This window comes from Conger conger, chromosome 7, assembly GCF_963514075.1.
Source record: "Conger conger chromosome 7, fConCon1.1, whole genome shotgun sequence".
NCBI classification, from domain to species: Eukaryota; Metazoa; Chordata; class Actinopteri; order Anguilliformes; family Congridae; genus Conger; species Conger conger.
The window spans coordinates 13,921,532-13,948,579 of NC_083766.1; the positions used below are offsets into that span (position 1 = coordinate 13,921,532).

The window sequence follows — 27,048 nt, forward strand, 5'->3', positions numbered from 1 at the left end:
AATTCACTTTCATTCTGAAGTGTACAGAAGCTTCTTATCTGATCAAGTCCAATCAAATGCCTCCACATTTATTGGACGGTGCTTCATCCCACAGCAAGGCAATGATCCCAAACATACAAAAATAATACTGTATGTAATATTATTAATTATTATTATTATTAATTATTATTAATAATAGTAATAGCAATAGTAGTAGTAATAATAATAATAATAATAATAATAATAATAATAATAATAATACAGTAGATGCATAAAGGGCGGCACCGATGGTGATGGTGCAGTGGGTAGCACTGCTGCCTCACAGCAAGGAGGTCCTGGGTTCCAATCCCTGTTGGCCGGGGCCTCTCTGTGCGGAGTTTGCATGTTCTCCCCATGTCTGCGTGGGTTTCCTCCGGGTACTCCGGTTTCCTCCCACAGTCCAAAGACATGCAGGTTAGGCTGATTTGAGATGATCTGAAATTGCCCATAGGTATGAGTGTGTGAGTGAATGCTGTGTGCCCTGCGATGGACTGGCGACCTGTCCAGGGTGTATTCCTGCCTTTCGCCCAATGTATGCTGGGATAGGCTCCAGCCCCCCTGCGACCCTGTTCAGGATAAGCGGGTTAAGATAATGGATGGATGGATGGATAGATGCATAAAGGCTGTGATGACCTAAGGCTAATCTAGGGCCTGAACCTCAGGTCAACTTTATTATTATTATTATTATTATTATTATATTACACAGGTATGCACCCCCTGGAGCCATAATCCTGTATGGCCTTTGCACAAGTCATTCCACGGAAAATGGACTAGGCTGTCGGGCCAGTTCCTCAGAATACCTTAATTTTTAATATACATATTAAATACCTGTAAAGACTGACACTGAAGCTAGTTCTCCAGATACCAAATGCAGTTATTGAGAAATAAAAGATCAATGATCATCAAATGGCCGCCTTTTACTGAGGCATCATTTTAAGATGTCTGTATCTATGAGGATAGAGAGATAGGGATAAGATAAGAACCTTTTTGAAAGATTGCAAAGGCAACCAAAATAAATTATTTATACCTTAAAAACAAGTCAAAAGAATGGTTAAGAATGCATACATACATTTAAAAAATATATTCATTTTATGGAGATATGTCCACAGCTCATTTGTGGGAATGGATGTCACCCATACATAATTTCATGTTCAAATGATAAAAAGGTTTTTACCATTCTAATTTCTATTTCTACATTGTAATATAGTCTTTGGCCACCAGAGTTCAGGTTCAGTGTTCCAACAGAAAAAACAACTGTGGCAAACTACTGCCTAGTTAAAAAAAAAAAAAATCATATACAATTGTTTTGGGGATGGAATAGGACCCCGATAAGCAAGATTACAGGTCCTATGGCTTATAGTGGTGAAATGTCACCTATGTCTAAAGAGTGCATTCTATAAATATATGGTCCATAATCAGGAATTAGAATAAATATATTTTAACCATGAAGGAATACCAAAAGGATGAGGCACATAGACATGATATCACTGCTTGATTTGCAAATATGTCATGAGTGTACGATTATGCCCACAATTTTTGTATTCATTTTCATTTAGTAAATACATTTTGGGGGTAAATTTGACTTATTTTGTGTTAATTGAATTCTGCACTGTTGGGCAATTCTAGAATTATGAATGTGACATTTAGACAGAAAATCCTTCAGAAAAATTGTTCTTCTTACATAACAATAATGCTAATGATGATGTTCATTGCAGAGTTGAGTGGCTGAGTGGAAAGGCCAAAATATTAAGTCAGAAAACATGACATAACTTGTTATGGATGTGATGCAAAAAGACCAGTATTTTGGGGAGACTATACACATTTCAAAGTCCAATACAAAAAGTTAGATATCCATGTAATATAGAATGCTTGGCTGAGCACAAAAATAGCAATTTGAAAATATTTACATTTTAGTCTTGATTTCTATGAGGAAATACCAGTGTTATGGATGTGATGCCATTGTGTTATGGATGTGATGTGTCTGATGCATATTGATTACTTCCCTACTACTACTTCTCCAAATTCTATCAAACGATTTGTTGTCATCTGAAATGGTTCTGAATGTCAGTTTTGAGATTTAGAAAACCAACAGAAATGGTTTTAAATGTTTTCAAGATGGCTGCCAAATAGCATTGATTTCAATGCTGCTAATAAATCAATTTTAGGGCATTTTCGTGTTAGCCTACATTTTATCAGATCAAAATGGTCACACAATCGACTGTTTGGAACATTATTAGGAAGAAATCACAAAGGAACTAGTTGATGAAGGAAGACCTCTACAGTTGATGACTAATGCATTCTCATCATAATGAAGTCCCAAAACACCTGTCTGACAGATCAGAAACATTCTTCAAGAGGCAGGAATGAATGTGTCAGTATGCTGCACTACACCGCAAGATGCAAACCACTAGCCACTAAAGCTGGATGGGCAGGTTACAGTTTGCCAAGTACATCTCTGAAACATGGTGATGAGTGTCTTATGGTTTAGGGATGTACTGCTGCCACAGGTACTGGCTCACTTGTCTTCATTGAAGTAATTGCTGATAGCAGCAGCATAATGAATTCTGAAGCCTCTTATCTGCTAAAATTCAACCAAAGCTTCCAAGACAATGATCCTAAACAGACTGCTAATGCAACAAAGCAGTTTTTCAATGCTGATGGGCTAAGTCATTCATTCAATCTGAATCCAATTGTACATGCATTTCATAAGAACAACTGAACTTAAGGCAACAATCCCCTGAAAAAGACAGAAGCTGAAGAAGCAGTATACACCTGGAAAAGCATCAACAGAGAAGATGTGTGACAAAGTAGTAAATTACTACTTTATTTTACATAACCTTAATATGTCCCACAAATTATGGGGGAAATGGGGGACTACAATGAAGTGCATAAGTATTTGGACAGTAGTACAATTAATTTTCTTCAGGCTCTGTACTTCAGCACATTTGATTTGAAATGAAATGATGAATATGACTTTAAAGTGCAGACTGTCAGCTTTCATTTGAGGGTATTTACAGCCATATCAGGTGATCAATGGCAGAATTACATCCCTTTTCATACATAGTCCCTCCATTTCAGGGGACCAAAAGTAATTGGACAATAGGCTTCTCCACTGTTTCTGATTAGTCAGGGGTATTCCATTGCTTCCATAGTGCTGGTATAACACAGCTTTCAGTATCTAGTCTTAATTCTAGGCTTTTGATTGCATTTGAGTTTGTCATTAGCATTTGTCAACATGAGGAACAGAGGTGTGCCAATGACAGTAAAGGAAGCCATTATGAGGCAGAGAAGTAATAAAACATTTTTAAAAGTCAGACATATGGCAAACAATATGCTTACCAAAATAAATGGTTTGGAACATAACGGCAAGTGTTAATGTAGTTTAATTAAAAAATAACTAACTTAATTTTAGTATGCTCCGGTTGACATTACTATGGAATAAATTTGTGTGTAGAACAAGACAGACTGCAAATGGTGAAAATACCTTCTTTTTTTTTAACATAAAGTCTACCAAGGTTTGTATAATATTTATTCATGTATGGGTTAACAGTGACAACATAAGACCTGAAAAACCTTTTACCACAAAACAACTTAAACAGGATGAATGGGAAAGTCATATTTTTGTATTGCCTCTGTACTCCTCAATTTTAGAATTCAAACAAAATGAAAGTGACATACATTTTGGAACATCTTTAGAGCTCTATATCTGTTAGACTATGCATGGTGTGTAAAAAGGTGTAAAAAGGATGGCCAGGTTACAGCTTGCTAAGTAGTACCGAAAACAACAGAGTTCTGAAGAAAAGTCTTGACAGATGAGATCAAGGTTGACTTGTTTCAGAGTAATGGCAAGAGAAAAATGTGTTGGCGAAAAGGAACTGCCAAAGAGCCAAAGCAACCCCCTCCCCTCATCTGTGAAAGATGGTGGTAGGGGTGTTATATTTTGGCCTCAGGTGCTGGCTCACTTGCCTGTATTGTTCAATTCACTTTAATTCTGAAGCTTACAGAAGCATCTTATCTGCTTAATGCCTCCACATACTTCTCTACTACTACTACAACTTCTCCGAATTCTATCAAACGATTTGTCATCCGAAATGGTTCTGAATGTCAGTTTTGAGATTCAGAAAACCATCTGAAATGGTTTTGAATGTTTTCAAGATGGCTGCCAAATAGCATTGATTTCAATGGTACTAGTAAATCAATTTTACAGCTTTTTCCTGTTAGCCTACAATTTTAGATTAAAATGGTCACACAATCGACTGTTTGGAACATTATTAGGAAGTAATCACAAAGGAACTAGTAGATCAAGGAAGACCTCTACAGTTGATGACTAATACATTCTCATCATAATGAAGTCCCCAAACACCTGTCTGACAGATCCAAAACATTTGTCAAGAGGCAGAAATTCAGGTCTGACATTCTGTTTGATTCATTTTAATACACAAAGTTTGCCTGAAGAAAGTATGCAGGACATTTTAAAATGCAAGCCCAACACATAAATCCTGGTTCAATTTTGATGGTGACCCTTTGATTGTGGGTGAATGTATGTGATTATAGCACTTTCCATACAAGGGTCACAAGAACAAAGCAGCACAATTTCTCATAAGTTCATAGCTGTAAAGCCCATTTCTACATTCAATCGAGGTTTCACGTCTACAAAAACTAAACTGAACATGGTGATGAAAGGCTGAGCTTTCTCCAAAGGGTCTCTTATACCTAAAAGCATCCAATGCCCAATAAAGACCAAGCTAAATGGAAAGGCTGTGAAGGTCAGCTGTTTATCCTCAGGAACAGCAGTGGATGTACAGTGAGTGGGCAGAGTCTCTGAACACTTTTGGTAGAGGGCCTGAAGAGTTTCATCTGAAATAACCTCACTGCCTCCCCCTTGTCTGACTCAAGAGTTGTTGACAAAGAAATAAAATATCGCCTGCATGGACTGTCATCTCCAATCTGTCTCCACCTTTTAGCCACACATACCAACACAAGACCTCTTTGGCCTGTAAATCGGTATACCAAAAGCAAATGAGAAAGGATGTTTGGAAACTAATGAGCTTTGACAGCAGAATTTATATTTAAAGTGATTCGGTTGGCTCAGATCATGCAAATATTAGTACTGTGGTTCACTGTACAGTGAATTGTAGAAGCAGCCAGTGTGCTTGTTGCACCCACAAATGTTTAATGTGTTTAGCTTAATTTCACTGTAATAATTTCCACTGCAAATATCAGGAACTGGTCTTGAATTTCTCTATCCTTGCACCCCTACCAGCCAAGAAATGTACGACCATACTAAATGGTTTGGCAAATATGTGGTCATGCTGTGTTCATCCTTTTTACACACGCAAGCACACACAAACATATACACAGTATTACATTGAATTATGTCACAAAGCATTTTTCCCAGATAGTTTCAGTGGTATACACAGGTATTTTATACTCATGTCATGGGAACTAATGTCTTCTGGGCTCTAGTTGTTTACAAGCTCTATTATAATAATCTATTTTCTCAATTTTCTGTAATATTAATTCAAAGAGTCTAACATTTTGGGTACCTTCTTGCTTGAGGGAGGCAAAGCAAGAAGGTACCCTGCCTAATAACGCAACCGCATTTCAACTGTTCTCATAAGCAGACAGCCTCTTCACCGTTGCCATTTTTCTTCATATGGATTTGTCTGTTCGTTCAAAATATAAATTCAAAATATTAAAATTTGTATCTGTTGCATATTATTTTCATTTGGTATTTGTTTGATCTTTCTCCAGCAAGTTTGGATTTACAAGCTTCTCCACCTGAATCAGACCGTGAGGACTGCCACTGCTCCAACCACCTTGTTTGCTAGGTCATGGTGGCACCGTGACATGATGACTGACAATATGAAGGCCATTGTCTGAGGCTGCCTTTCAGTCCCCTGGAACGATTGTGTTGGGATTTTCTTTTGTGCATGTACTGTACATAATTTGCCCTTGCAGGATCTAAGGGTGGGTGGAGGAGGGAGTTGGGGGTTTAAAAGTTGATGGTTAAAACCATAGTGGGCAGGAAATGCAATTTGATTAATGGCCAATGCACATTTCCAGTAATGCCAAGGCATATGAGTGTTGGTAACGGATTACCATGTCTCCACTTGCGGTCATGAAATTACAGTAATTTCTTTCTTTTTTTTTTTAATAACCCTAGTCAAGTAACCTAGATAATTTCTAAACAATATATAGAGGAAAGTTCAGCAGTTCTACTGACACCAATATTATGAAATGGACAGCATTTATCATCCATTTTCAAACACTGATTAGCAGGAATTTAGAAAATATTTTGCTTTTGCAAGATAATTCAATGTCTCAGTTTTTGGAACCACTACAAAAATATATTTTGCCATGCTATGGGTGATGATAGACAGCGCTTATGGTAGGTAGGGTGTCCAATCATATGCAAAAAGAGCAGGTGTGGGTGCTGGTTTTTGTTGTAGCCGCACCCACGTTTAACCAATGGGCAACATGGGCTGCAGCTCAGGGCCTCCCCTGCAGACGGGGCTCCTCAGGATGTCTTCAATTGTTTTTTCATCAATCACAGGCTTAATTACACTACAACAAATGTGTGTTCATGTAGTATACAATACATATACATATGTTTAATAAAAGAGACAAAACCTTAAGCAGAATGCAAGTCTATTTGCACGCCTCCCTCCTCCTCATGGCGCTAACTAACTGCATCTAAAATGAACGCTTTTGATTGGCCTTTTATGCCAACCATAGTTTTCAGTTACTTAGCTTGCACTGTGATCTGCAACAACCATACATAACTATGGAAAGGATAGACAAGCCAAATACAATTATAATTAGAAATACTTAAGCTACATCAACTCATAGAACAGATATGCCACACCAGGTGCTCAAGGCTGTACCTTCTGTGGTGCCATCAATAAAGTATCTTTTACCCCCTGACAACTACTCCTGGTTTCAATGATGAATAATACTCAAAACCCCTCTATTTTCACTTGTTTTCCAAAATATTCCACAGCTGTATGGCAGGCACTGGTGTGTAAAAGTTGTTCACAATCAGAGAGAGATCATTGCTTGTCTGCCAGCACACATTTTCCACTTCTGTGAGTTCAGGCTAATTGCAATGATTCAAAATAATTTCATGATAAAGAATTGGCTAATGATCAGGTTCTTGATCTCATTATTAGTATTTTGACACAGTAATGCAAGAATCCATAGGCATACGATATTAGTCAATACTTTATAATATCAATATCATAATATTAGGTATTAAATATTTTTTAAGCCACTAAAGTGGCTGGAAAATTGAAAAATAAGTATAGTAAATTATCAAAGAGGGATGTATCCACTACACATCTGACATATCTATTCAAAGTAATGTAAAGAAGTATAACACATTTCTAGTGAGACAAATTCTGTATTGGAAAACAATGACAGGATTGTATGGGCATGATCTAGACTGCCTCAAAATTCAACAATGGGAGGAGATCAAACTTTAATAAGGATTTTATTTTACAAGTAGCAAGCAACTGTATTTTCATTCAGTTTCAGTCAACCTACAGTGAGGTCTATAAAAAAACAGGATGCTGCAGTAAAAGGCTGCTCATGTAAAAACAACTCAAACAGTAAAGGGAAAACGAGGGGGCTTTCGTGCTCTTGTTGGTTTGATCTGCACTGTTACCAAATTCCTCAAAAAAGAAGAAGAAAAAACAAAAAACCTAGAGCAATTTGCTCTGGTGACAGGTAGCATGCATTCTGTGGCCACTAGCCACCCATACTTGGGAACACAGAAAAACAGGTATCCCATGCAAACAACACGAAGGGAAAGGCGTCAGCGAGTGCTCTGAATGGGCACAGCAACATAGATTTCAACTATAAGCTTGTTAAAAAAGAAATTCCATTTCTTTGAAGCCAAACGCTTACTGCTTAGCAAATTCACCCCGTCGAAGTGAGGGGAAGATTCATTATTCCTATTCTATGTAGAACAATCTGCTTAAGGGAAGACTGTTTGGACCTTTTTGATCCCCATCAGCTCTGCTGGTTCAAAAGAGAACCAAAGCCCATTTTGCCATTCAGTAAAGAGTAGCCTGGGATGTCAAACAGCTGTGTGGGATCTGCAGCTCGTTTGACTCTAGCTTTCGGCCCATGAACCCCCTTTTTCCATGATGTCTTACATTTTATCATATGAGCTGAAGATACCTTTATATTCATCAAATTTTGCTACATAGAAAGGCTTTGTCCGAATCACCTCTTCATTTATAAAGATAATGAATAATACGTAAAGAAGAGACAAGCCTTGTTTTAGCTCTTCCACTTTTCGTACAAGACACTTTCAAACACATTCCGTTTAACAAGTGTTGAACAGAGCTTCCCTTCCTTAATCCCTTCCGGCAACTGTCAGAGATACAGGCATTTAAATGCTTTGGATTTATAGTGTATTCAAGATGGTTGCATTGATATTCAAAAGGCAATTATTAAATACTTAATACACTTTTAATAAGTTTACATCACATTCAGTAACTGACTAAAAATGTATACTCCAATATAACATGAACATCAAGGGAAATGGTTTCTGCAATTAGAGAAAAGTACAGATTCAAATGTGGTGAGATTGAAATGAAAAAAGGTAAAGATACAGTTCTCAACACCAGCTTCATTAAAATAAAGGGTATATGTTTATGAAGGCTGCAACATAAAAGCAAAATCATGCCTTCGGCAATGAGTATGTTTGTAAGTGTAGTTTACCATGTCATGCATTTACTTCAGTACTTAGTCACACGAGTCCTGTGCATTTAAATGGTAAAATGGTAAATGGTTGGCATTTATATAGCGCCTTTATCCAAAGCGCTGTACAATTGATGCTTCTCATTCACCCATTCATACACACACTCACACACCAACAGCGATTGGCTGCCATACAAGGCGCTGACCAGCTCGCCAGGCGCATTTACGGGTCAGGTGTCTCGCTCAGGGACACTTCGACACAGGCGTTTTTGTGTGTCGGTTGGCTGGCCATGATAGCTGGGTCCCAACTGCACAGTACTACTGCTTATTTTTGGGAGATTCTACCTGCTTATTTCCTCTCCTGGGCAGGGTGCTCATACCTAAATCCAAAAGACTCCTGGACTTTCAGAAGACTTCAGATAACTGATAAAAAATGAAAGTGACAATGAATGAATGCGGCGGCACGGATGGTGCAGTGGGTAGCACTGCTGCCTCACAGCAAGGAAGTCCTGGGTTCGAATCCCGGTCGGCCGGGGCCTCTCGGTGTGGAGTTTGCATGTTTTCCCCGTGTTCGCGTTGGCTTCCTCCGGGTATGCTGATTGGAGAGTCTAAATTTCCCATAGGTATGAGTGTGTGAGTGAATGGTGTGTGTGCGCCCTGCAATGGACTGGCGTCCTGTCCAGGGTGTATTCCTGCCTTTCGCCCAATGTATGCTGGGATAGGCTCCAGCCCCCCTGCAACCCTGTTCAGGATAAGCGGGTTAAGATAATGGATGGATGGATGGATGAATGAATGCATTAGTGAATATGCATGCTTAGGTATGTTGCTGAATTTTGCAGTGCTTCCTTCTAGGAAGGCTATATCAAACTGAAATTTACTGCTAGTGTTGGCTCATTCAATCACCACTAACGTTGAGCTAAAGTTAGCTACCCTGTAATCGGATGTCAGTTGAGAATTTTGGCATACTTTAGACTGTCTGACATTACATTACATTAATGGCATTTGGCAGACGCTCTTCTCCAGAGCAACGTACAGTTGATTAGACTAAGCAGGAGACAGTCCACCCCTGGAGCAATGCAGAGTTAAGGGCTCAACGGCTGTGCAGATTGTATTGTGGTTACACCGGGGCTCGAGCCACCGACCTTGCGGGTCCCAGTCATGTACCTTAACCACTATGCTACAAGCTGCCCCTGACAGCCATTACTGTATTTCTTAAAGAGACATGCTTCCAGCAGGTTCCAGCACGATGTTACAACCCTGCCTGACAAAGCTAGCCAGAGCAAAATGTTGGTTCAAACCCATAACGTTGCTGCATATGACAGCGAAGTGGGAGTTTTCAAAAATGTCAGTTGAGCATTTTGGTGTCTGTTCGACTGGCATGAATGGGCTACTTTTGAAAGATACGTGATTACAGTAACTTAACTAACTATAGGCTAGCTACTGAATAACTAAATACAAAGTTATGTCAGTTAAATAGCTAGCTAAATGGCTTGTGAGGTAAGCGACTACTATAGCAGATGTTAGACCACAGTTTTCTTTGCTCATTACCCTCACAGCTGTCACACGGTAGTCTCCAATATGTATAAAAGCTATAAAGCTACCAATAGCTAGCCAGGATCATCCTGGGGGTGTTGGCAGGGTTCAGAATGGGGGGGGGGCATATACATTTGTGTAACAAGGCAGCAGCAATAAAAGAAACCCTGCATTGTATGCCTTAATAACTTACAAGAGACATACCTACAATAAAAAGAATATCTGTAGCCAGCATTTAAGAACATGGGTTTCCTCCCAGTCTTGTGGTTGTCCTTGTTGCAGTAACAGATATTTCTTCACACTACTCTAATGCAACTGGACTTTCTCACCAATAATTACTCTACTTGTACATTTTGCCAGTATCAGTGTCTTTGAGACAAAATGTGATCAAGCATTACCTTCCCTTATATTGACTTTTCAATTTAGACAAATCCCTGCTGGAACAAGGATTGTGGGTGGATACACAAAGTGTTTCTAAAGCTAGTGTAGAATTGGGCAATTGCAATATTGACAGCACTGCTTCGTTTGATTTATGCCACGTTCACATTCACAATGTGGCTTATCCCATACAGTCCCGGCACATAACTGCATGACTCCGTCTGTACTGATGCTCCCCCAAAGCGGATTGGCATAGTCTCAACTATGTCATTAGACACAGACACATAGTATTTTACATTAAGGCACTTGGCTCTTATCCAGAGCTACTTACATAGCTTACATAATTTTCATGTAATCCATTCACACAGCTGGATATGTACTAAAGATATTCAGGTTAGGGACCTTGCTCAAGGTTGCTACGGCAGGAATTTAACCCACAATCACAAGCCCAGGGGCCAGTTTCACCAGCTGTGAATAATTAATTACTAAGCCTATTTGTAATGTAAATCGCTACTAAGTTGCAACTTACACATGACAAATAAATCTATGTTGCTCCACACAACAGAGCATAACCATACAGTATAAGTAAGCTAAATATGTATGCAATATTTATGCTATATTTTGGCAATATACTACTTCACACCAACAACGCACCAGGTATGCCCACCAATACTGCACAAGGGTGCCACCAGTGTACAGTGATAGATAAATTTCCATTCTTAATACAGGTATTTGTGTCTGTAGTAAAGTAGTACATTCTGAATGGTGTAAAATAGTCACTTCCTGTGCCATATGATTAAAACACATAGCATTAATGCTATGGACACCAAATCACACAAACAGCACATTCCTTCTCTCTCTTAGAACATTCTCTCTTTGTGAATTCTCTCCTTTAATTGGTCTTGGCCTGCAATTTTGCATATCTTGGCTGATCATAAATGAGTATATGAAATATTTTGCAGAAGGAAAAGCAGAATAAAAAATGTTTTAAAAGTGATCTGTTGTGAACATTGATACTGCATTTATCCCTGTTCTTTTCGGGATAACTATGGGTGTAACCCATGCACAAAAAACAAGTGTGTACTGCGCCAAACAAGAGTACATGAACTGCTCTGGTAGATTCATGATAGGCAATTGGGGAGGCATTATATTGCTATAATATTTACACATAGTATCCCCCTATTTACCCTTTACGTTTTATCCTAACTTTAGGTATTACAGCTTTTTACTGCAATTCATTCATTCTGATTTAGAAAATTAAAGGATTTCCTTTCCTTTTTATTTCTTTCTTCCCTTTATAGTTCTTATGTGGCCTGTTTTTTTCTTTTCTTTTTTTTTTCCCCACCTCGAACCATACAAACTGTATTTATCATTTCCCTGAGATACCAAGGTTTCTACTCTGCTGCAATGATTTACAATTGATTTAAAATGCTCCATTCTAAATCTTGATCTGAGGCACACTTGATCTGAGAAACACTACATTTTTCCAAGAAGTATAATAGTTACTCAATATCTTATGCACCTGATTTTTTGCATTATTAGCTATAGTATGCATGTAGTATGATTATCTCTGCTGAAATATTCTGCAAGTAAAACTCAGAGAGGTTTTGTTCAAATGAAAGTTTCACCAAATTGATCATTTACTGAATAACCGCAACTTCGGTATACAGTGGCTTCAGAAAGTATTCAGACCCCTTCACTTTTTGTATACTTTATTGTGTTGTAGATTTAATTTTTAATTGTGCTTCTCAGCGGCAGGCACAGGTACACTTGCCAGAATTGAGGGGAAGATACCAAATACATAGAGGTCCTTGAAGAAAACCTGCTCCAGAGTGCACACGACCTCAGACTGGGAAGACTGTTCACCGTTCAGCACGACAATCACCTGAAGCATACAGACAAGACAACACTAGAGTGGCTTCTGGACAAGTCTCTGACTGTCCTTGAGTGGCTCAGCCAAAGGCCAGACTTAGACCCCATAGAACATCTGTGGAGAAACCTGAAGATGGCAGTTCACAGATGCTTCCCATCCAATCTGACAGAGCTTGCGAGGATCTGCCAGGAGGAATGGGATACACTGCACAAATCCAGGTTGTGCATACAGGTTGCGTTTGAACCTATGCCTGTACAGGTTGCCTTTGAACTCAGATTATACTTCAGCAGACAACAGGCATTTCTTTTTGTCATGGACAAGGTGAAATACTCTAACCCCAATTAGCAGTAGTTATTCCAGGTTTTGCTCATCTGGGTTTTACTAATCAGCCATAAGCTTTGCAGCCAAGTCTAATTTTGGACCTTAGCATTGAATCTGTTGCTCTAGATTAGCCAACTGATCTGCTAAATATGACAGCTAGTCCATGGGAAGAGTCAATGGCCCAGTCCCCATGCTGGAGTGCAACACTGATTCAGGGGGGAAGCTTGTATCAATCCCATATCAAACTGTGTATCATGGCAGATCTTCTCTGCATGCCTATGTATTATCCTGCTGACGAGGTCCTGCAAAGGTAATGAAGTGCAACACCACTCTGACCATTTGTTCTGTGCTGCTTTGTTTTGAAATATTTACTGCCATCTTAGACATCCTAGAACTGTAGTTTAAGTCATAATGCACACAGTAGGATAGATGGATATTAGGATCCAATAAGTGACCTTAAGAAATGAATTCCAATGACCATTGTCAGCATCACGTCTCGCTACTGCTGCATATTATGCATTTTGCGATTACACCGCAGCTACACGTTCTGCTGCGCGCGAACATGCTGACAGCAGACAATTTCCTCTTGTTCAAACAGCCCGTTTCATATTGTATTTGCAAGCTGATCTGTGATCCTAATTAACAGCAGGAAATGTGTGCATACGCCATGGTGCAATGAACAGTGACTGCATTGCCCCATGTGGTCGGGATTTGGAATGGCTTGTAAGTGAGGCATTTGGGTGCCCTGGTATAGAATGCTTTGGTTTTCAGTTGAGTGCAAAAATGGTATTCACACATTCCTCATTATCAATTAAGTGCATATATCCATCTAATAGATCATAAAAGCATTTGATTGGTAGGCCGCAGTCATGCCGGCTTTATACTGTGGTTCCTTGCGCTTCCTCGGTTTTGTTTCATTCCTTTTTGTCAGATAAAAATCGATCAACAGTTTTCTTGAAACAAACTTTTGAAAATGACTGGTATTCTCCAGTCCACGAACTGTAACGGCAACGGAAACAATCAGTTACGCTGCAATTAGGCTCTGTTTTCAAACATGCGGGAATGGGAAGGAGGTGGTGTTATTTAGCCATTACCTCTGTCAGGAGCTGCATTTTACAACTCGCTCGCTCACCGTGGTTCACACCCGTTCTCTCTCTGTGTAGAATACCCCAGGACTTAAAAAGCTTGTAGCAGCAATGCCACTTGGCCGCTTACTGTAAGCTCTCATTAAGATACAGGACTGAACCTGAAGCTTGATAGCACTGCTAACAACCGCATGAGGCTGCAGAGTTCAGCCCGAGTCCAGAACCGCAGTGTCCTTAATGAGCTGTAAACACTTCATTGCCAGGGAGGGCTTCCTCTGGAAGTGGAACAAAGGATATGCCAGATAACTCTGACAGGCTTCCGAAAAGGTGACATCACCGACGTTTGTGGCAAGATGCCAGATCTGAGATGAGACTTAAAACAAACATGAAAACGTGCCTTTCCTCACAAGTTCACGAGCGCACATGCATGACCAGCTCAAGAGAGACTGCATCAAAGGCTCGTTAGGTTTGTCAGGGAAGCCCTGCCAATTTGCGGAAGAGAGAATTATTATTATTTTTTTATGTGAATGAGATGTAAATGGTGTACAACCAAAAGCGAATGTACTTTCGATAAGAGGTGTCAGTTGTGTGAAGGTGATACCTACTGTACAATATCATGGATTCTCAGACCTCCTTCACCTCAATCTTCTAAGAAACAATACTGCATATAATCAAACAAATTTTGCATACTTTTACAGATTTGATATTGCTTCCAACAACAGCTTTATGGTGAGACTAATGAGTCACTGACTTTTACATTTTGTTGATCCATTTTCTGTGACACTGAGCCCAGGGCACATACATTAGCAGTACATTATCGGGTAAGAGCCATAAATTGAAAAGTTTTCAATTTGTCAATTCAATTGTGCAAGGCCCCTTTTCATTACGCTGCAACCAAAGAAAATGTATGCACATAACCAGTTGCCAGTCAAATTTTAGCCACTTAAGCACACTATACACTAGGCAGTTAACCAAAAAAATTATAATCATTCTCCATAACTAGAGGCCAGTTGACGTTTTTCCATCCAGTGATTCCTCTGCCACATTAATGCTCCCATACAATTTACAACAGAGTATGCCTCTAAAGGTGAGCAACAGAGTACTCAAAAGAGGTGCATTAAAAGTTTGGGAACCAGTGCTTTATTGCACTCAGTGTTTAGAGAATTGGAGATTTAACGCACTACTTGGTGATTATGCCAGCGTGAATGCTTTGCAATGGGTTTCGGGTCCAGCTCTCCAGAACGATGCGCTGAACTTCCATTTTAGCTAAATATGATAAAACCCATTTATTTAAACAACTACTGCAATAGCAGTTGTTGAAATGACTGATCTGAAACATGTCATGATCGAGCATTGTCGGCCTCCGAGACACTTCATCCACAAATACAATTAATCTATACCAGTTTTCAGAGAAAAAAACATTTTCGATCAGACAATCGTTTTACATATCCAAGGCAACTGATGCATTTAATACTTAAATGACGTCATGAAACAGCATTCGTAATCTCCACGGCCTCTGTAAAGTTACAACCGCAAGATATGAAGCGAGCACCTCCGCAAGTGTTGAAGAAACAGGCCTATGCACAGAATAACAGAAAAGCTTTCCCTCATCTAAACAGCAGATGCTTAAATAATACAGCGCAAAGCGGCAATACATCTCGTCTCATTCGAGTACCGAGCGAATAGACAAACCTTACCTTACAGTCCTCTGTACTTGATCTTACTGAATAATCCTCTGATAAATACTTGAGAAAGAGGGAGTCAAACTCCTCATATTTTTCCTGAGCGTGTTGGTCCAGTCTCATGTATGCCTGGATGCAGGTGCTGCAGACGTCGTCGTCCTCCCCAACGCCGCTACCCAAATCCCAAATCATATTCTGAAGACTGCAATTCAAATTGTCTGGGTTGGCCATCCCCAACAGCAGGTCGGAGATCGAGTATGAGTCACAAAAGGAAAGGCTGAAATTCCTAAAATGAGTCAAAATCAACTGTGTCGATAACGATGGAGTTGAAAATGTGGAACCAAGGCCCGTTCTCTGCCGATGCAAGGTGGTGCAGGCTGACTCCAGATGTTGGTGGTTTTGAGCATCAGTGCAATGAGGACTTGGAGCAGCGGATTTGGTCAAATTGCTTAGAAAAATACCACACTTTTCGCCCTGTACTGGATGGTCCCCGTCAGTCGCGTTGCTCCAGGCTTTGCGGTAGTTCCTCTCCTTGGACCTCAGCTCAACTCCAGCACACAACCAGAGGTGATCAGAGAGAAGGACGGTGAAAAATAACAGGGATGCCAAAGACATTCGCCATTTCTGTGCCCTCTCGGAATCGGCGCAGGGTTTGTCGTTTTGTTTGGGTGCACAACATATTTTCAACACGGCATCATCTTCCCTTCGATACATCCAAGCACCCCTGATCATATTTTAGGGGGAGACAAAAGCAATCTCCAGTGGGTTATTCTCCTCTCCAGTTTTTTCCCCCAAACAATGTCACCTACCTCCTTTGCAACATGATGATGGGCTGCATATTTTCCGGCGTTGAAATAAAAAATCAATCCACTTCCTCACCTCTGCGTCTAATTTTTAGAACGATCCATGGCAAAGCAAAACAGCCAGACAAAATCTCCCCTATACACCCATAATTTTAGCATGCTGCAAAATCCGACCAGCATCCTAAGCGCCCCTTTGCCAGTACCCAGGAAACGCATATCACGCATGAAGAGGAAATCTTACTTAAAAACTGTCATCCTTAAGCCAGTATGTTTTCTCTTATTTTTTCTTTCGTTTCTGGTGCAGAAAGCTATATTTTCTGCTCATCGTCCTGATATCTCCCTTATGCTCCTCTTCTCAGCCTGTCGCCATCTTCGGCTTTATAGAGAACACCTTGAGATTTTTTCTTTTTTTTTTAATTGGGGGGGTGGGGCGCGTGCGCGTTCGCTCGACTCCCGAACTCGCTCTCCCCCTTCACAACCCATTAACGCCAGCTTCATTCATCGTCCAACTTTCATTCATTGTTTTGCCAGGGGGTAACCCGACGTATGGGAGTGGCTTCTGATTAAATAAATCGCCACACAATCAATTACTGAACCATTGGAGAATCAGAAACACGTTGCCAAACGTGCTTCTTAGTAACGATAACCTCCATACTATTCGTTCCTGTCAGTACGTTCAATGCTGAATGCATCTCTCTCTCTCTCTCTCTCTCTCTCTCTCTCTCTCTCTCTCTCTCTCTCTCTCTCTCTCTCTCTCTCTCTCTCTCAAACTCAGTGTGCTTTATTGGCATGACAAAATTAGCATTTGTATTGCCAAAGCATGGCAAAGTTAAACAGAATAATAACACTGTAATATGATTGAATATAAAAATAATAATAAGATTATATATATATGTATATGTATAATATATGCATATATTTATACATATAATATATATGTATAAATACTCACCACCTTTCTCACCACCTACTCCACTCAGCTCCTTGTTCAAGCAATGGTCCTGTCCCGCCTGGACTATTGCAATTCTCTGCTGGCTGGCCTTCCAGCATCTGCCATCAGACCCCTACAACTCATCCAGAATGCTGCAGCCCGTCTGGTATTCAATGTTCCTCCACTGGCTGCCTGTTATGGCTCGCATCAAATTTAAAACTTTGGTGCTCGCATACCAGGCAGTTAAAGGATCAGCCCCTGTATATATTCAAGACCTATACAGCAACAAGACCCCTCCGTTCTGCCACTTTGTGCCGTCTGGCGCCTCCCCCTCGCCACACCTGCACTTCACGCTCACGACTGCTGTCTGTCCTGGTCCCACAGTGGTGGAATGACCTCCCGGTGGATGTCAGAACGGCAGAGTCTCTGACCTCCTTCAAGCGCAGACTGAAGACCCATCTCTTCAGGCTACACCTTTCCCTCCCCAACTCACGATCACCGTGATTAGCCTTAGACCGTAATGGCACTTATGTATAGATATCGTTACTTGTATAGGTATTGTTGTTTTTATTGGCTGTTGTATTGTTGTATTCTAGCTGCCAACTGTGGTATGCTAGTTTGAAAGTTGATTGTACTCTTCAAGGGTTCTGAATTTCTGTATGTTTACACTAGGACTCGGAACAGTACTGTCCTCTCAGGTCCACTTTTGCACTTGTTCTTGTGTTTGATTTGCACTTTGTTGTACGTCTCTCTGGATAAGAGCGTCTGCTAAATGCCATGTAATGTTATGTAATGTAATATATGAGTATATATATTCACTTTATTAGGTATTTATTACACTTATTTTTTAGACTTCTGCTGTAGCCTATCCATGTTGGGTATTCAGAGATGCTCTTTTGCATACTACTATTGTAATGTGTGGTTATTTCCATTACTGTCACTTTCCTGTCAGCTTTCATCAGTCTGCTCCTTCTCCTCTGACATCTCATTAACAAGGCGTTTCTGTCTGCAGAACAAGCATGCACCAACAATCATTCATATTGCACTGCTGCCACACAATTGGCTGATTAGATAATCGCATGAATAAGTAGGTGTAATAAAGTAAAATTGTTCCTAATAAAGTGCTCGGTGAGTGTATATTATCAGGTTTTCATTAACAGGGATGATGAGCCAATACATTTAAAGCAAACAATAATTCTATATGGAAAAGTCTTCTATTGTACACAGACATTCTACAAGACCTTCACTCTTTAAATGTAGCCTTCCACAGCTAACTAGGAAACCCGTTAATCAGAAACACAATGCAGAAAACAAACACATGCAGCCAGAAAACAAAAACTATAACACACTTTGTGACTGCAACACAAATAACCACACATTACAACAGTGGTCTCGGAACACACAACACATGATAACACAAGATAAAGTGGATAGGCTACTGCAGTTGAAGTCTTTAAAATAAGTCTAATAAATACCTAATTTTACAGTCAGTCAGAAGCACACATACATATCCATAAACATTTATAATTACATATAAATTGTTACAATTGTAGCACTAAAATGCTAATAACATAATAATAACAGCTGACATACCAGGCATGTGTGAGTGTGTTTGTTTGCATGTGTGTATGTCAGTGTGTGTCTGTGTGTTTGTTTGTGAACTCTAGTGTCCTGTGATGATGTTTGTTTTGTCACCCACTGTCACTGAGCATGTGACATTCAGACATATATTTTACTGCAATATGTGCAGTTGGATAAAATATTTCATAAAATATTTCACTTGAATATTGTAATATTTTTGGAATTTTAGAAGGAAGTGCACCTCTGTTTCAACCTCATCTGTCGTACAGTGACCACATATTCCTTCGCTGTTATTGGGAGAATAAACTGTCCAAATACATATGGACAGCACTGTAGATATTGCATGTAAATGTTAATGTTTCAGTCTCCACAAAAAATGGATGGAATATATCTAACCTGTTTCAGACATATACAGTGGCTTCAGAAAGTATTCAGACCCCTTCACGTTTTGCACAGTTTATTGTGTTGTATATTTTATATTTAATTTTAAATGGATAAAGCTGCCATTTTGCCCATAAATCTACATTCAATAACCTATAATCTGTTGTTAGATGGCAAATTGAAAAACAAGAACAAAACTGAAATTCCACTTTTAGCCTAACTAAAGAATGAGACCTATGAAACTTGGACTTGGCACATTGGCACATAATACCTTCCTATGACCACTGAGTGATTTTGGCCAATTACTGATGTCATTTTGGTTGTGTGTGCTTGGACCCTGTGGCTTGCAGTGATATTTCATTTAAATTTTTGTTGTTGAAACAATTTGTCACCAGACGAGGTATTGTTTCAGAAACAGCTGATTTCTGAACTACAGTCCACTCCAAAAGTATTGACAGCAAAGTCAATTCCTCTGTTTTTTGTTATAAACTCAAGACAACTGAGTTTGAAGTCAAATGACAGATGACAGATCAGAATTTCAGCATTTATTTCCTGGTATTTTTATCTAGATTTGTTAAACAACTTAGAGCATATCAGGTGAGAAAAAGTATTGGAACATGTGACTGGCAGGTGTTTCTTGTTGCCCAGATGCATCCTGTTAGATTGATTGGTCAAACAATAAATAGTTCTGAATGTCTACTCTTGGCTTTAACCTTGGGGTTTGCCTGCAAAAACTGCATTTGTGTTAGAAACGATAAAACAACATGAAGACAGAAGAAAAGGAATTGGGAAATTGATATGACAACAGATATTATATTAAGTACTGATCATGACCAACCTATGTTGTGCAAGGAACACCCAGGCATTGAATTGTGGGCTTGGATAACAAATGTAATTGCCATGTAACCAGCAGGTGTTAGGAGGCAAAGTAGGTCTAAGAATAATAAAATAATAAATATGCAGAAATGAAGACCAGTTGCAGCCAAAAATAAAAAGAAAGCAACCTAACAAAAATTATTCTCACAAAAATCTTAATCAATGGTTTTGAGCATGGTTGATGTTTCACCATAAAGCTCTTACATACTCATCTAGCTGTTGAGCACTTTTCTCTGAATGCTCGGTTAGTAAGACTTGGCCACAGTTCTGTGATTATAAGTAATTCAAAGACAACTGGGATGTGACTCAAACATATACACAAGAACAAGTACTATAATATTTAAGTTTAAATATGTAAATTACAATGTTTACTAAAATGATGTTTGTATGTGAGAATCAGAAAGGCAGTGGCGTGGCTTTGAAACACTCGGACATAGTGACCATGATGGGAGCAGCACAGCTGCAAAACAACGGCTGGTACACACCGAGCATCATTAGATGTGGTAATTACACAGGTGTGCAAAGCTGTTACATGGCAACTCCAGGTCACCCAGTTATGGAATTTGAAGATGCATCCAATGTTGTGGTGCCAAGGGAGGCAGATGTCAGCATGTGATGAGAGTCCCATGACAGGAGAAAGAGAAGATGGCAAGTGGCCTTTTCTATTTCAACAGGCTACAGGAAAGGGAAAAAAATGAGATGAAAAATCTGCCTTTTGAATGGAAAAAATCGGATGGTTGAAACCATATGGCCTGAACAAGTAAAAAGGAAATTCGCTTTGGAGTCCTGGTGAACTCAGCCACGTTATTGTATTGGAGGACTATTATGGGATTATGCGAAAGAGATTGTGACTGAGAGTGATCTCAGTATGATAGCAGTGTTGGTAATGATAGAAAATACTGAGTGCTCAGAGAAGGAAGATCTATGAGGAGAAAGCCAGGTTGCAGAGGGAGGTATGCAAAAAGGTAAAAGCAGATTGATGCGCATGTGAACACGTGTGAGAATACGATGAATAGCAGCAGCTACACACAGAAGAAGGCAAAGATTGCGGATGATACGCCACCAGAAAAGGGTTGGACACAGCAAACAGATGAGTACGATGTAAACAGCGTGGGATTACATTGGAATTGTCGACTGACTCGCCTGGTTTATTTCATACTTAGACACATACAAATACATGAATCATATGTACAGAAAATGCATAGCATATGTTGCGATTATGTAGGACAGAACAAACTGGTTAAACTAGAGGGAAGTGTTAGAGCCATATACATACAGTGACCACTATTCGGTAGACATGTACATCTGCTTGGTGAAGAATGGGGATATAAACCTAATGAAGTGACCACTGAGTGTAGTTTAAAATATATAGTTTTACTGTATGTTTGATTATAGATTACTATCTATCTTTACAGCCTTTTCTCTTTTCATTTTTATCAAGGGTGCCAATAATTCTGGAGCCTGTTGTAGATATAGCAGAATGCAATGTGACAAAATGAAAAAGCAATCTGGACAGAGGAGATCCAGCCTGATGTATAACAAGGTTTCACAGACCATTAGGCAAAGACCTATGACCAAGCAGATAATAACAGTTAAGACAGGTACATAATGTAACTCTGGAACAATAAAAGAAATCTCTTCTGATTCTGTCAAGTGGTACTAGTGAGGGAAAGGACAATGGATGGGCTGAAATATCAGACAAGAGGGTAGAGAGTTGAACATTAAAAACTGTAACTTACAGTATTTTAAGGCAAATGTTCAAGTAATGATTAATGAATTCCAGGAAGTATTACTCATAATAATACTAATGATAAATGAGTGGTATAAGCATGAAGAAGCAGAATGAAAAAAGAAATGCAAAAGGAACAAAAGAACGTACCTAAAGGAGAAATGGTTGAGGCAGTTTGCAATTAGCATAGAGTGGTTCCTCTCAGAAAGGCAATACATTGTGAATAGCTCTGTTAGTTCATGGACCAAAGCAGTCTTGTTAATTCAGGATCACTTTAAAATTGAAAACAGGAGGATAATGTATAAAAGTATTCAGCATTCTGTTAGAAAATGCCTGTCAAAACCCCTCTTGCACATTGCAACTGAGTGACATTGCTTCTGTGTGTGGTGTGCCTGACTGTCTGAGTGCAAAGTTAGGTGCAGTAGAGAGAAGTTAGTGCACTGGAGAGAAGACTGTGGAAATGGCAGAGCATGTGAGGGAGTGATACTGTGGATATTTGGACTGTGAAAACTGTTCTTATTAGCTGGCCAAGTTTGATATAGTAGGCTAGCCTATTCTCTGAGGTAACTCTTGCTACTTTTATATCGATATGAACAGAGTAGTTACAATGGTCTGTTAAGACCACTAACGTTAGCTACACATTCATACTGTGCAAGTAGGTGACATTATTTTCAGCATCCAGATGGCAAAGCTATATCCCGACCTAGGTAAACCTAGGTCTGAACAGTCACATTGCTGATAGTGTGAACAGCTTCATGGAGACAGCAGTAGTTGTTTGTTTAATATTAATGTTTCTTTGTATTACTTACACTACTCTTTTATTGAGTAAGCTGAAATTAGTTGGCTAACATTACCTACCTAGCCATCTCAATATGACAGATTTGATCCCAGTAGCATGTCAGAATATTATTCAGAATATAATAACATTTACACGGTCCTATGGGCATGGCTGGAATTGTTGGTGCTTGTCAGATCTCTCTTACTGCAGCTGAAATGCTAATATCAGTTTTCATAACCTACACAGCCCAGGCCACCTTTCAAACCAAACCTATGCCCATGATGCCAAGTGCTTGCAAATGCATCCCTGATAGACAGTCACTATTATGAAAAAGGAGATGACGATGATGGTGGTGGTTGTGGTGATAATGAGGTTGATGGCAATGATACTGAAGATTATCACAAGGGATGAAACCTCCTTCAGGTGCATTTTAAGAAAGGGAATATGTGACAACTGCAATGCTAGTGCAAATAATTTGATACAGTTTCAGCAGCTTTTTCTCTTGCCTTGACCTGGTCCACATTTTATATCTGTGTCATACAATCTAGTCAATCGCAGGGCACACACACCATTCACTCACACACTCATACCTATTTGCAATTTAGACTCTCCAATCAGCCTAACCTGCATGTCTTTGGACTGTGGGAGGAAACCCACGCAAACACGGGGAAAACATGCAAACTCCGCACAGAGACGCCCTGGCCGACGGGTATTCGAACCCAGGACCTCCTTGCTGTGAGGCAGTAGTGCTACCCACTGCACCATCCGTGCCGCCATCATTATTATTATTATTATTATTATTATTATTATTATTATTATTATTATTAATTATTATTATTATTATTATTATTATAGATCCTATATCTTATCATATTGTAATCCTATTTTATTCACAAGATATATATACTATGTATATGTACTATTCTATATATTGAATAGTGCAGTAATGATATGCTATTATTGCTACTAATGAGGTTCCAGTCACTTTTGAAAGAGAATAGAGCTGTGAAAGTGAGAATAAAGTGTATCACTAGTGTTACATAAACACAGCCATTTAGGCAGCTGTTGTAGTCTAGAAAGCTATGTATGTGCTAATAAAGATCATATTTCACTCTGCTCATTTAAAATAATTGCTTGACAAATACCAGTGTCAGGTCTCAATTTGGCGTCATTGTTAGCAAGTTATCTTTGTTAGCAAGTTCTCGCCTTAATTAATGCAGGAATGTTGATTGTCCATCCATTGTCAGCCGAAGTCTGTAGCCGTTTGCTGTTATGCATGCACAAGCCAAATTATCTTCACAATTTTTTTCTCAAAGCACTGGCGTCACACACAATTGTCAATATCATTATTTTATCTCAAAGCAAGAATCTAGGCCAGAATGACCACAATCATAATATTTCAACATCCTGAAAATCATGCATGGGGACCACCGTTCTTTGTTTCGCCCCTTATCCTGGCACATCTCCTGGACACACCCTGCAGCTAGCTGTCTTCAGGAGTTGCTATCCTCCCATGCCAGAGCCAAAAACCGGCTTTTTCTGCCTCTTCCGCAAATATTTAATCAGCCAATCTTATGGCAGCAACTCAATGCATAAAAACATGCAGACATGCAAGAGGTTCAGCTGTTTTTCAGACCAAATGTCAGAATGGGGAAGAAATGTGATCTAAGTGACTTTGCCTGTGGAATGATTATTGGTGATTTGAATTTCTCAGAAAGTTCTGATCCCTGGGGATTTTCACGCTAGAGTTGGCAGAGAATGGTGCAAAAAAAACAAAAAACACTTTGTTAATGAGAGAGGTCAGTGGAGAAGGGCCAAACTGGTCAAAGCTGAAAGGAAGGTGACAGCAATGAAAATAACCACACATTACAACAGTGATATGCAGAAGAGCATCTCTGAACACACAATGTGTCAAACCTCTTAAGTAGATAGGCTACAGTAGCAGAAGTCTAAAAAAGAAGTCTAATAAATATCTAAAAGTGCTCACTGAGTGTATCTACACTTTCACCTCATAGTCTCTACTCCATTACAGTGACACCTGCTGGCAGGCCTATATTGGTACAGCTCCAGATATTTACTCATCAAATCAGGACCAAAACAGGTTTAAATATGATTTGAATGTATGGCTTTTGGAATGCATGGTTTGGAGACATAAGGCTGTTTTCACTTATTTAATGCAAAGACAGTAATAGGGAGAATATAGTAAAAGCAATACATTTGCGGATGCGGATGGTGGGCAGTCCGCTTGCATTCATTGTAAGAGTTAGGTCTGTATATCAGGGATTAAATTGTGATTACAGTTCTCTCAACCGCTTTGGCCCATTTTCCGCATTTTTGATGTTCTCATAACTGTATGTGTGTTTTCCAAAACATTTTATGTATAAGAATTACAATATTGCACATTTGTGTACCTTTTTTCCCTTCTGAATATTTGTATGATTGACACTGGACTGGCCCACATTAGGTTGCACTCTTCGACCAAGCTCAGCCATTGCAAAATCATGGTTGATTATGTGGTCCACTGTGGTGGCCCTCACTTCACTGGAGACAACCATGTGCATCTGTCCTCTTCTGCCTCTTCCTCTGTTTTGTGGTCTTCTCCTAACAATACCACCATGCATCCTTACTCCTCTTCCTCTTCCTCTTGGATTGATTGCTTGATTTATGTTCACCATAAAAACAATACAAGTACACACATGCTCTCATACTGTGGTTTGATATTTGCTTAACTGACCTTTGCCATTTTCAAAGCATTGAGATTAATTTGTTTTCAGTATTCAGATTAATTTTTTTAAAAGTATTTGTTTTCATTCATAGATACCCAGTGGTGTATTGGCTTTTGTAGAAGTGTGCATAGTGTGCATCCCAGAGCAATTTGTGTTCACTGATAAGAAATGTATAAGTATAACTTCTCATCTGCGAGATACAGGCTGTGGAAACTACTGAGGAACTCATTCTGTCTCAATATCTTTGACTTGCAGAGAGTGAAGTTGAAGAGCAGCAGTCATTGAAAACATAGACAATTGCGTTAAAAAGCAAATCTTCAACTGGTAGGCCTTGCCAATGACAGATAAGGCAAGGCAATTGCAATGCACTTTTCTATCAACTTGCGTTTGAGTAAACATGTCCTTTTTACATTAAATCCCAAACATAAAAAAAATTGAAAGTAAGCAATTCAATATCCAAATATTACCCTGTTTTTCCTTTCATAGAAATGCAATTGTGACATTTTTAAAGTAAATTCAACAAATTTTGTATATAAAATGTAAGTGGATAGAAGCCTGAGGAAAGCTTGGCTGTGGCACCTAGTAAGGAACAGAATGCTTTCCAACAACCTGATGTGAACTGAGGCCCCCTCTCAGACACCACGTCTATGGGGAGCCTATGCCAGCGAAAAACATGTCGGATCACCAGCTGAGCGGATTCTTTGACCGAAGAGAGCTCGTCACAGAGCATGAAGCGAGTTGCTTTAGAGAACCAAGCTATGACCAGAATAGTGTTAAAGCCATTAGAGATCCCATAATGAAATCCAGAGCGTTGCTGGGGCAAGAATGCAGGGAGTGGGAAGAATAGGTTGTCAGAGTAGGAGGCATCAAACTGTTGAAAGTGCATCAGGCTTTGTGTTCTTGGGCGGTAAGAGATTAAAACCGATTAAGATACAGGGACCATCTAGCTTGGAGAGCATTGAGATGCTTTGGTTCCTGAATGTTTGTGAGGTTTTTGTGGTCAATTACAGCTTAACCGCCAGCAACTCCTTGTTGCTAATATCATAGTCACATTCAGCCAGTGATAAGCATCAGGAAATGGCACAGGGATACTTAGCATTAGCACTCCTATGAGACAAGACAGCTCCCATGGCCACAAAGTGGCATGAAATACAACAGGTGGGGATGGGTCAGGGTGGATTAACACTTTGAGTTGAGGCGAACTTCAGTTTCAGTTCAGTGAAAACTTCAGCTTCAGGAAGCCACCAACAAACTGAATCTCCTAACGAAGTGCCGGCAAAGGTTGGCAAAAGCCCAGGAAGTGTTGCCCCTGCCCCTGACAGAATTGGGTCTGGGCCAGACCTTCATCTTTGTGGGATTCATTTTAGCACCTTCTGCAGAAATTACATATAGCACCAAGAAGAGACCTGGGGCACATGAAACTCTAATTTCTCTGGTTTAACTAATAAGTGGTTCTCTAGGAGGCACTGACGCCCTTGGTGAACATGCAGTCCAGGGAGGCTTGTTGAAAAGATTAAGATATAGTTGAAGTATACAAGTGCAACTCAGTTCAGGTAATCCCTATTGTCATTAATCAATGCCTGAAAAACAGTGGGTCTATTCTTTTGTTCTTGTTTATTGTTTGTTTTGGAGATGGCGGACGGT

General features: G+C 39.6%; 1 protein-coding gene across 1 annotated transcript in view; it reads right to left on the reverse strand.

Annotated features, from left to right (window-relative positions):
* Positions 1–16,765, reverse strand: part of nalf2 (NALCN channel auxiliary factor 2) — an 85,767-nt gene extending 69,002 nt beyond the window's left edge. The window contains exon 1 of the mRNA XM_061250018.1: positions 15,615–16,765. Within this exon, the coding sequence (XP_061106002.1) occupies positions 15,615–16,331 (717 nt within the window). The 5' untranslated portion in view covers positions 16,332–16,765. The remainder of the gene's footprint in view (positions 1–15,614) is intronic.
* Positions 16,766–27,048: the final 10,283 nt, after the last annotated feature.